Here is a 12839-nt window from a genome sequence, read left to right on the forward strand (position 1 = left end):
TCAGTCATTGTGAGTAATATAGTAATAGTCATAGTGAGTAATATAGTAATAGTCATAGCGAGTAAAAGTATCAGTCATAGTGAGTAATATAGTAATAGTCATAGTGAGTAAAAGTATCAGTCATATGACTAAAAGGTATCAGCCATTGTGAGTAATATAGTAATAGTCATAGTGGGTAATAGTAATAATAGTCATTAAAAGTATCAGTCATAGTGAGTAATATAGTAATAGTCATAGTGAGTAATAGTAATAATAGTCATAGTGCGTAAAAGTATCAGTCACATGACTAAAAGGTATCAGTCATAGTGATAAATGCCCCTGTAGAACTTACTGACGGAGATAGCGATGACTCCAATTAATTTTACTTACAGCTACAGGAAGAAATAAACAGGGTCCCAGGCAGAAAAAGATTGTTTTTGTTAGGAAACTTTAATACCCAGGTCAGTAGAAATAGGGAAATATGGTATCCTAGCCTAGGTAAATTTGGTGTAGGAAAAGAAAACAGTCAGGGTTCCAGACTGCTGTAATTTTGTAGGTATCACAATCTAATTATAACCAACACAGAATTTAGTCATAATATGACCCATAAGTTAACATAGTATTCATATGATGGTAAGACAGCTAATCTTATTGATTATGCTATTGTAAACCCAAGACTGGCAGGATCAATACAAGATACGACTGTTATTGATGTTAAAAGTAAAGATCACCATCTAGTAGTTTCTAGAGAGAACCACCTAGCGATTTTAGGATAACTCTAATTAAACCACTCTATAAGAAAGGTGATAAAAATGAGTGTGTTTATTATAAAGGTGTGAGCCCGATTTCTGTAGGTAGTAGAGTACTTAACATAATGATATTTTTTAGACTAAGAGATGCTGCAGTTGGAGTTTTAAGAGAAGAACAGTGTGGTTTTAGGAAGGGTAGAGGATGTGTCGACCAAATTTTTGCTCTTAAGTTAACAATTGAGAAGTGCCTGAGTCATCAAACACCTTTAATTCTCAGTTTTATAGATTATGAGCAAGCGTGTAATTCAGCTAATAAAAGAGCTTTAGCGAAGGTCTTATCCTTGTATGGTGTATCAGATAAATTCATTAAAGTGAGTGGTGCTATGTACGAGAATAACAATGCGGTTAGAGTAACACTGCTGCGGTTAAGGTAAGAAATGTTGTTAGTGGCTGGTTTCGTATCAAATCAGGAGTTAAGCAGAGTTGTGTTCTTTCCCCATTTGTATAGATTATTTTGATGGACTTTGTCGTAAGGAGCACAGGAAAGGCAAAGGGAGTACATAGGATTAAACGGGAAACTAAAACCCTCATGGACTTAGATTATACTCATGATTTAAACATCCTAGACGAAAGTGTTAGAAAAATAAATGAACTTTTAGAGGTTGTGCGAGTTCAGGGTGCAAGAATAGGTTTGAAAATTAATGTTAGGAAGACTAAATCACTAAGCTAGGAATAAGCGAAGATGAAAAGGTGGTGTTGGGTAACGAGAAGATTGATCAAGTGGATAGCTTCACTTACCTTGGTAGTATTATCAGTGAAGACTCTGGGAGCAGTGAAGATGTTAAACCTAGAATAGCCAAGGCTCAGGTGTTTTTTCACAGTTGAAAAAAAGTTTGAAAGCGTAGGAAGAGAAGTCTACGAACCAAGATTAGAATATTGGATGCTATAGTGATGACAGTGGTCAAAATAGGTTCTGAAGCACTGGAGCTCTGAAAAAAGGAGGAAGATTTGCTAGATGTTTTGCAGAGAAATGCTAATGGATTATTTTCGGTACCCGACTGACTGACCGTTTCTCAAACAGTAGGCTGTACAAAATGTGTATGGCAATCCCCTTTCTGGAGCTATAGTGATAGAAAGGTTTGAGATAGCTATGGAACGTTCTGCGGATGAAGTATTACAGATCGCCCTTGTCGGTCAACCGTCTATGGCCAAACAAAAAGCAGGTTGTCCCCGGTTAGGGTGAGAGGATGTCGCAAGGAAAGATTAAAGGGAAATGAGAACTTCCTGGGAAGGTGTAAAGTTAGAGGCTCTGAACAGACTCGATTGGAGGAGGAGCATGCGTAGCTGTGTTGGCTTCAGGTGGCTTAGTGCTGCAGGGAGTTGTTAGTGGTAGTAGTAGTTTATAAGGAGATATTGCACAGTTTCAACTTGCGCTTCACTTTCGTCAAAAAAATTTAGCTTTTAAGAAATCATTTTTTGCTATTTTTAGGTTTTAAATATACAGAAAATAATCCTTATAAAAATACCTTTGTCCAACTTACGTATGGAAACTACACAAGTCAACATGATTTTTCGCTAAAATAACCCATTCAATATGGGTTTAACTTCGCACCCCTCTTATACTTTCCCTAAACAAAATCAAAAATTTGTCAAATACAAAGCACAAGAGGCATATAACCCTTGGAATATTTGAGGAGTTGTAAACAAAAATTCAATTATTTATATTGTATTATTTATATGATATATATGCAAAGTTAGGAAACTTGAAGGGTATGAAAGAATTAAAGACGTTTAAATAATATGTTTTACAGAAATCCATGTTATTATTAGTGCCATTTTTCGGCTGCAATGCTGCAAAGAATTTCAAACTTATCATCAGAATCTTAACTTTCATAATTGCTGCTTTTTGAACTCTAACACTTTAGGACAAATAATTATTAGAATGAATGGGTGCTAGATCGATATTATTCATTTCAAAAAATTTGTATTATCTAAAATTCGAATCTAGGTTATCACAGCGATATCGAAGCTTCCCTATTGCTATACTACCAAGTCATTTTTAATGGTGTTTGTTTTATATTTCTGGCTGTTCACAATCACCCATTTATTATGTATTAGAAATTTATAGATAACCTAGTCACCGAAATTCAATCACCACTCGATGTGGCTTTTTTATGCTATTTTTCAACGAAAAACTTACAAAAAGCACTCCCGCGTAATTAAGAGCTTCGACCTGAGCCTGTAAATATCTCTCTACGATGTTACAAGTGCCTTTAAGGGCTAGAGGCGTCATTTGAGGGAGGCGAGGGCAGGGATGCCATTACCCCCTTGGAAATTTGTCCCAGGATTGATTTTGAAAAATACTTTTTTTTAGTATTTTCATTGAAAATACAACATGTTTCCTTCTCTAGTCATTAATGGAACTCCCCCCCCCCGAAATTTTTGTGAAATGTCACCACTAACCCAGCCTAGAACTTATTAAGGGGGCTTGGAGGGAGAGTGGACAAGATGGTGAGGCTTGGAGACTGAGGGGGCTTGGAGGGAGAGTGGACAAGATGGGGAGGCTTGGAGGCTGAGGGGGCTCGGCGGGAGAGTGGACAAGATGGGGAATTGTAAACCTCAGGTTTTGAGTTTTCTACCATAAAGATTACAATGGTACCTTTTTCATACTTTCCACTCAAGCAATGGCACCCAAAGTGCCATTCTTGGGGCCAAGTGGCACTTTATGATCGCGTTATATAAATTTTTTAAGCACTTTGATATAAAAATTAGCTTTCCTAAACGACTCTCTCTGATGCCCCACTACATTTTTTATAAAAGTCCAAAATAGGGATAAAATCCTTTTTAATAGACAGTGTATAATAAACTTCACAAAAAATACCGGATATTTCGGTCACATATATAGTGACCGTCATCAGTAGTAAAACTGTGACGGTCACTGTATATGTTACCGAAATATCTGGTATTTTTTGTGAAATTTATTATACACTGTCTGTTAAAAAGGATTTTATCCCTATTTTGGACTTTTATTTTATCGTCATGGAAAGGCAGTGTGGTCTCCGAAATTATAAACTTTTGGTTACTATGGGCCGTGGCTTGCTCTTTACTAGGTTACAGCTACTGCTGCAACCACGATATAACACCTCAAGCTTGAAGCTATAAGTTATCAAAGATGATAAGAGGCATCCGAATGGTTGAACTTTTCGTGTATTATTGCTTCACAGATTCTGAAAGACGTGTAAGAAACTACCTGAAAGGGATTTCATATCAAAACTATTAAAATTTGGTTTAATAATTAAAATATTCTAGTGTTAAATGCGTACAACATTGTGACATTTTTATAGGGAATTAGAAAAAGAAAGGCTTCCCAGCCTTTCAACTCCAGAAATGGCACAAAAGTGCCACATGGCACTCCGTGATGGCTTTGTCAAGACGAGTCTACAAAAATGCACTCATATGATCAAAACATTCGAATTGAGTCATTGAACATCTGTATGATGTTGTCGTAACCTACTACTACTACTACTAACAACTCACCGCAGCACCAAGCTGCCCGAGGCCGACATAGCTACGCACGCTCCTCCTCCATCCCAATTTATTCAAAGCTTCCCTCTTTACAACCTCCCAGGAAGTTCCCATTTCTCTTAAATTTTTCTTTATGACATCCTCCCACCCCAACCGCGGACGACCGTTTTCCGTTTAGCTCTAGACGGTTGGCCAAAGAGGACAGTCTTTGGCAATCTGTCATCCTTCATCCGCAGAACGTGCTCTAGCCATCTCATTTTTTCTCTCAATATGTCATAACCAGCTAATTCTGCTATTCAGTAGACGATTTGTGAAACTTATTAAGGGGACTTCCATGCTTACCAGCCTTTTCACTCCAGAAATGGCACACAAAGTACCATTTTGGGTACCATATGGCACTTCATAACGGTGTCATCAAGTGGAATTTATAAAAAGCAATTATATATAAAAATAGCTTTCAAACAAGGCTTTAACGGCTCTCTAGGATAAAAACTGAAAAGGAATACATCAGTGACTCTTGTGTGACGTTTTCAACAATGGCGATTTTAATAGTGCATATTTTATTCGATCCGACGTTATTTTCGAGATATTCCAGTGCCTTTTTTGAAATACACATAATTTTTTTGGCATTTTTTTTCGATGAATGTTTAAATTTTAGGTTACCATGGGCCGTGGTTCACTATAGATTAGTTGTATAGTTTGTATATGGATTAGTTTGTTTGCCGTGGTGTTGGCATGGTTACCATGAGCCGTGGTTCACTATGGATTAGTTTGTATAGTTTGTATATGGATTATTTTATTGGCCGTGGTGTTGGCATGGTTACCATGGGCCGTGGTTCGCTATGGATTAGTTTGTAACTACTGCTACAACCATAATTTAATCTCCCCACAAATTTTAAGATAATGTTAAGGCTTATGAGATTTAGAGGTTTTTTACGTCGAGGTTTAAACGAATTAAACTTCTCTTTAAAATGTGTTACACTTCTTGCAAATAAAATTTTATCTCGTGATGCCAAATTAATAAACTTACACAATTTTGTAGATCCACAATAATGGCAAAAACCTCTGACTTTCATGAATGAGAAATTTTACGTTGTTTCCCTGTTCATGTCTTCTAGCATAGTGCCTATTATCTCTTGAATGTCCTTCAACTTGAAATCTATCGCGTAAGTCCCAACTGATATTCTTGCCTAGCTAGAATTCAATGTCTTGGTATAATAATTTTTGATAAAAAACTACTAGCTTTCTCTTTTATAAGTAGCTCTGATTAGTCCATAGTGATGACAGCTGGAAATTGACGGGCAGCTAAGCTCAAATGTGAACGCGGCTTAAGCGAATACATTTTTGACCAATGACAATTTGCTTTCTCTTTTATAAGTAGCCCTGATTGGCCCATTGTGGACAGCTGGAAATTGACAGCCAGCGAAGCTCACATGTGAACGTAGCTTAAGCGAATACAGCAACCTGTTATCAAATTTGAGCTCAATTCCTTTGTGTCATACACTGAATAGAAAGGGTTGAATGCACTCGCCTTAACAAAGTTCAAAATGGAGATATCCAGATATGAAGACATGCATTCACCTTGCTGGAGATATTCAGTTTTTATCAAACCAAGATATTAATATTCACAAGGAAATAGAGAAAAAAAAAACAGCAAACAAACGCGTGCACTAGAGATAGGCATTCAAGATTTACACTTAGGTAAAATACTAAGGAACAAGTCTCTTTCGGTGGGAAACCTCCGTCATACCCTTGCCTCAAGAATTGAAAATTTTAAATTTATAAAAATAAAAATGTTTTACATTTCAAAATAACGCTTCTAGTTACGAAGTTTCGAAATTATCAGTTTTTTTGGTCGACACCTACTCCTTCTTAAAAAGACCCATTAACCAACTAGGTCTTTCCTATTCCACGCCATAAGAGGTCTTTCTTGTGGACCTTGTGGACTAGGTCTTTCTTGCTCCACGCTATAGAAGACCCTTCTTGTGGACTACGTCTTTCTTGTTCTACACCATAAAAGGCCTTTCTTGTGGACCTTGTGGACTAGGTCTTCTCTTGTGGACCATAAAAAGCCATTAAGCTATTAGGTTTCCTGTATTTCAACTCAATTACGGGATGTATTTTGCAGTAATGGCATTCGATTGGGACTACAATTCTTCTGTTATAAACATTCACTGTAGATTTGGTATCAACATCAGGTTGGTATCGTGCTCTTTTATAGTTACAATCTTATTTCAAAGTATATTTAATATTAGCAGCGGTATTGACTAATTATGCTATCAAGACGGTCCAATGAAGAGGGAATTGCAATGTATCTATTAGAAAACAAGATTGGAGGAATTCAGAAAACATTAGGTATTTTTTTTTTGGGGGGGGGGGGGGGTGGTTGCAGGTTCAATTCTAGAGGCTTGAGGTCAAGCGCTGTTACTAAAAGATTTTACCTTTAAACGTTAGCAGTAGCTGCAGTCGGCTACTCTGCTGAGCAGCCGACGTAATTCCTGGAGCACTGCATTGAAAGCTCTGAAGCACTGCATTTAATCACAAGGCTTCTACTATTCGCAAGTCTTCCCGAAAGGAAATTGGGTTCTCCAATAGCTCTCATAATCATAAACATAATATAATGAATTATTTTTGCTGTTAACTTTCGTGTACTTACAAACATTAATCGTTGGAAAAATTTCAGAAAAACATTTTTTTTTTCTTTTAGAGGGGTAGGGGACATTTAAGGAAACCCCAGGAAATTCGATGACAGAAAATTCGATGTTTTATCAGTGTCTTCGAATAGGCAATATAAAACACATCAAACTTTGTAGGGTAATTTGATGGGGCCTAAAAGATGTTGTTAAGTCAGGTTTTAATACCTTTTACCTGTAAACAAGGACGTTATTCTTCAAATTCTGAATGCGGCAAAGAGCCAAGATTACAGATTACAAGAATGCAGTCAAACCTTGAGCACAAGATCTTAGAGTTAGAACAAAGTATCTAAATCACAGACTGACTCAATCTTGAACAGATTTCAACAAACACGGCCGTTGTGAAGCACAATAATTACAACACGGTCGTATTGTAACACTATCTAACACGTGCTGTAATCGTGCTTAACACGGCCATATTAGATTAAATCTTGAACGGATTTAATCTAACACGACTGTTGTGAAGCATAATAATTGTAGTTAAATATGCCTGGATGTGGGGGTAACTTGCATGTACAATAGAATGGAATTAAAACAATACCAATAGGATTAGTTGATGTTTCTTTGCCCTGTTGATGCATTCGGTAGTGTCTGGTGACAGTTCCGTGAGCTGCTTCAGATTCTACTGTTTTACCATCAGGACAGACCAAAACTGAAGTCATCATCCCCAATGAACCTGAAGAGCAGAAATCGAAGATGATTACAGAGGGTATGGATAACTTATAATAGTCGAAACTGGCGTTAGTGTCGACATAAAACTACCAACGCCATCTGGCGTTTGACATTTCTTGGCTTTTTCTTTCAAGCTTTGTAATTATTTTTCTGTCAGACACTAACATCAGGCACTTGTTACTACACTAATTTTACCGACTAGACACATTAAATTTTTGGTTTTTAGAGTTTAGGAGCAAGAGGGGGTCTTTCAAAGAGTCGTTTTAAAAATCTAAAACCTGCTCCGTCATTGGCGCTTTACTAAAAACGAATTTTATTACAAATATCTTCTTTTGTACTTAATATTGAAAATAAACATTAAAATTACAGTAAAATTCTGAACTGACGAGCTTTCAGCAATTAATATCATTATGCATCAAATATCCAGTTTAATTTATTAGTTCTTTCTAAAATTGTTCAAGACGAATACAGTTTCACTACAAACAATAGTTTGGATACTGTCCCCTTCCTTAATTGTAAAAACCAATAGCCTACTTCATCATTGGCGCTTCATTGAAAACGAATTATATAACAAATATTTTCTTTTCCAGCTCTTTCAGCATCGAAAATGAAAATAAAATTACAATGAAATAAAATATTGAACTGATGGATCTTTCGACAATTAAAATCATTATATAACAAATATTCAACTTGATTTTGTTTATACTCTCCAAGACTGTTAGACTTTTACAGTGAGAGGAGGCGATGCTCAAACTCTTGTTTGTAGTGATTTTTGTTCTGTTCAAGCTTGATTTGCATATTCAATTTAAGTTTCACTCGTTTTAAGATTTATTTATTCATTTACATTAACATCTATTGTATGTTTGTTTGCATTGATTGTTTATTCAATTTCTGTTCGTTTTTAGTTTCATTTATACTTCAATACCAAAATATTTTTTTCTTTTTAAGCTTGATTTGCATATTCAATTTACGCATTACTCGCCTTTAAAATCTATTTATTCATTTATATTATTACTTGTTGTATAATTTTTTTGCTATGATTGTTTATTTAATTTCTGTTCGTTTTGGGTTTCATTTATTCTTTAATGGTAATTTCTGCTCGTTTTGAGTTTGAATTTTAACAGGTATCTGCTGATCTTAAGTTTAAAATGGTATATACTTTTCTTTGAAAAACTTCTTTTTCGGAAAGTTTTTTTTTTAATTAATTTCTGTTCGTTTTTAATTGCAAAAAGTCTCAAGGTTTTAAAAATTCCTTATTTCAAAATCAAACTTTTTTTTTTCAAATCAAATGGCCACTAAAGTATCAAAACTGGTATCAAAGTAACAATATTAAAGTAAAAAATGGGTTTGTGTCCACAAAGGAATTTTTATTATCTGATGTTTGAACTATTTATAGCAAAATGGCAAAATTTTAATCGGTTTGGTTTTTGGGAAAAAGGGGGTGGGGAGGGGGCTAATTGCCCTTCGATCTCTTTTGACTCTTTAAAAGTAAACTAGAACTGTCCATTTTCAATCAAATGAGCCCTCTCTGAAATATATACGAGTATCCCTTCTATAAGAACCATATATGCCCCCAGGGCATAACTTACAACGCCTGTCCCCGGGCCCTGGGGGGTTGTGCCCCGGAGTCTGAATATCTGATGTTTGAACTATTTTAACAAAATGGTCACCTCAAAATTTTTATCGGATGGGTTAGGGGTAGAGAAAGGCGTCGAGCGGGGAGGGGCTAGTTGCCCTCCGATGTCTTTACATCCTGAGAAAGTGAACAAGAACTTTCAATTTCCAATCAAATGAGCCCTCTCTGAAGTTTATAGGAGTATCCCTTTCATATGAGCCATATACGGCCCCAGAACATAACTTACAATGCCTGCTCCCCGGGCCCTGGGGCGTTGTGTCGACACAGAGTTTTGTTATCTGACCTTTGAACTATTTAAAAAAAATGGCTATCTCAAAATTTGTATCGGATGGGTTTGGGTAAAAAAGGGCGTGTGGGGGCTAGAGGCCCTACGATCTCTTTTGACTCATAAAAGTTCAACTAGAGCTTTCAATTTCCATTGAAATGAGCCCTCTCTGAAATTTATACGATCATCCCTTCTATAAGAACCATATATGCTCCCAGGGCATAACTTGCCCTGGCACAGTTCAAAGTGGATTGGTGCGCTGGATTTAGGATTCTTTGTCCGAGAGAGCGAGGGTTCGAATCCTAGTGTACCCAACTATTTGGTGTGGGACAAGGGTCAGTGGTGTGACTCTGTAAGTTCAGCCAGAGTCGACCCAACTCTAAATGGGTACCTGGAGAAATATGGGGAAGGTAAACAGGCAGGGTGTGCGGCGAAAGCACAGGATGCACCAACCCCCCATTGCACTTCCTGGCTGAAGGGCCAAGAAACGTAGATCAGCACCGCTGGTAGGGAATGTAAAGTCCAATGCCGTATTTTTTACCTTTACATTTACCATAACTTGCAACGCCTGCCCCGGGCCCTAGGGGTTGTGTCGACACCGAATTTTTTTATCTGACCTTTGAACTATTTTTAAAAAAATGGCTATCTCAAAATTTTTATCGGATATATTTGGGGGAAAACGGGCGTGGGAGGGATAGTAGCCCTCTGATCTCTTTTGACTCTTACAAACTGAACTAGGACTTTCAATTTCAAATCAAATGAGCCCTCTCTGAAATTTATACGAGCATCCCTTCCATAACAGCTATATATGCCCCCCCAGGAATAACTTACAACGCCTACCCCAAGCCCTGAAGGATTTTGTCGACCTCGCAGTTTTCGTTGTATGATCTTTGAATCATTTTGAAAAAATGGCTCTCTCAAAGTTCCTATCGAACGGGGTTGAGGAAAATAGGGCTTGTAGAAGGGGGGGGGGGCTAGTTGCCCTCTGATCTCTTTTGACTCTTAGAAAGTGAACGAGAACTTTCAATTGTCAATCAAATGAGGCCCTCTCCGAAGTTTATACGAGAATCACTTCCAAAAGAACCATATATCCCCCCAGGGCATTACTTACAACACCTGTCCCCCGGCCCTGGGGGTTATGTCGACACCGGAATTATTTTTTTCTGAAATTTGAACTATTTTTAACAAAATCGCTATCTAAAATTTCTTACGGGATACATTTGGGGGAAAAGGGGCACCGGAGGGATAGTTGTCCTCTGATCCCTTTTGACTCTTAAAAACTGAACCAGAACTTTTTAGAACTCAACTAGAACAATTTCAAATCAAATTAGCCCTCTCTGAAGTTTATACGAGCATCCCTTCCATAACAGCTATATATGCCCCCAGGCAAAACGAACAACGCCTACCCCGAGCCCTGAAGTATTGTGTCGACCCCAGAGCTTTCGTTTTGAACCACTTTGAAAAAAAATGGCTTTCTCAAAGTTCTTATCGGATGGTTTTGAGGAAAATAGGGCGTGGAGAAAAAGGGGGGGGGGGTAGTTGCCCTCTGATCTCTTTTGACTCTTAAAAAGTGAACGAAAACTTTCAATTTCCAATCAAATAAGCCCTCTCTGACGTTTATACGAGCATCCCTTCCCATAAGAGCAATATATGCCCCCAGAGCAATACTTACAATGCCTGCCCCCGGGCCCTGGGGGGTCGACACAGGAGTTTTTCTTATTTGACCTGCGAACTATTTTCAACAAAATGGCTATCTAAAATTTTCATAGAAAAAAAGGCGCGGGGAAGGGGGCTAGTTGCCATCGGATCTCTCTTGACTCTTAAAAAGTGAACTCGAACTTTGAATTTTCAATCAAATGAGCCCTCTCTGAAGTTTATACGAGCATCCCTTTCATAAGAACCATATATATCCACAGGGCATAACTTACAACGACTGCCCCCAGTCCCTGGGGGTTGTGTCGACACCTGAGTTTTTGTTATCTGGCTTTTGAACTATTTTAATATTTTAAACCAAATGGTTATCTCAATAATGTTATTAGATGCATTTGGGGGAAAAGGGGCGTGGGCGGTGGCTAGTCACCCTCTAATCTCTTTTGACTCTCAAAAACTGAACTAGAACTTTCAATTCCCAATCAAATGAACCCTCTCTGAAGCTTTTAATTGCATCCCTTTCATAAGAACCATATAATTCCCCAGGGTATAACTTGTAATGCCTACCCTCGGACCCTTGGGGGTTGTATCGACCCAGAGTTTTCGTTATATGATATTTGAATTTTAAAAAGAAATGGCAATCTCAAAGTTCTTGTCGGGTGGGTCTGAGGAAAAAAGGGCGTGGAAGGGGGGGGGGGGCTAGTTGCCCTCCGATATCTTTTGACTCTTTAAAAGTGAACTAGAACTTTAAACTTCCAATCAAATGAGCCCTCTCTGAAGTTTATACGAGCATCCCTTCCATAAGAACCATATATGCCCCCAGTGAATAACTTGCAACGCCCGCTCCCGGGCCCTGGGGGTTTTGTCGACACCGGAGTTTTTTTTTATCTGACCTTTGAACTATTTTCAATAAAATGGCTATCTCAAAATTTTCATCGGATGGGTTTGGAAAAAAAATCGTGGGGGGGGGGGGTGGTAGTTGCCCTCGGATCTCTCTTGACTCTTAAAAAGTGAACTCGAAATTTTCAATTTCCAATCAAATGAGCCCTCTCCGAAGTTTATACGAGCATCCCTTTCACAAGTACCTTTATGCTCCCAGAGCATTACTTACAATGCCTGCCCCCGGGTCCTGGGGGTTTGGGTCGACACAGGAGTTTTTCTTATCTGACCTTTGAACTATTTTTAACGAAATGGCTATCACAAAATTTTTATCGTGTGGGTTTGGAGAAAAAAAGGTGGGGGGGGGGCAAGTTACCCTCGGATATGTATTGACTTTTAAACGGTGAGCTAGAACTTTCAATTTCAAAATCAAATAAGCCCTCTCTGAAGTTTATACGAGCACCCATTTCATAATAATCATATACACACCAAGGATGCCACTCACAACGCCTACCCCCCGGGCCCTGGGGGGTTGTGTTGACAACGGAATTTTTGCTATCTAATTTTTGAACTATTTAAAAAAAATGGCTATCGCAAAATTTGTAACGGATCGGTCTAGGAAAAAAGGGCGTGGGGGGGGGGCTAGTTGCCCTCTGGTCTCTTGACTCTTACAAAGTGAACTAGAACTTTCAATTTCCAATCAAATGAGCCCTCTATGAAGTTTATACGAGTATCCCTTTCATAAGGACCATACATGCCCTCAGGGCTAACTTAGAACGCCTGCCCCCGGG

At 38.0% G+C, this 12839-nt stretch overlaps 1 protein-coding gene across 1 annotated transcript in view; it reads right to left on the reverse strand.

Annotated features, from left to right (window-relative positions):
• The window catches only part of LOC148943269 (isocitrate dehydrogenase [NADP] cytoplasmic-like), a 56195-nt gene that overhangs the window by 38534 nt on the left and 4822 nt on the right, over positions 1-12839 (reverse strand). The window contains exon 2 of the mRNA XM_089101073.1: positions 7488-7622. Coding sequence (XP_088957199.1) covers positions 7488-7622 — 135 coding nt within the window. The remainder of the gene's footprint in view (positions 1-7487; positions 7623-12839) is intronic.

Source organism: Artemia sp. Qi Xiang Cuo, chromosome 15 (assembly GCF_049724085.1).
Source record: "Artemia sp. Qi Xiang Cuo chromosome 15, ASM4972408v1, whole genome shotgun sequence".
NCBI classification, from domain to species: Eukaryota; Metazoa; Arthropoda; class Branchiopoda; order Anostraca; family Artemiidae; genus Artemia; species Artemia sp. Qi Xiang Cuo.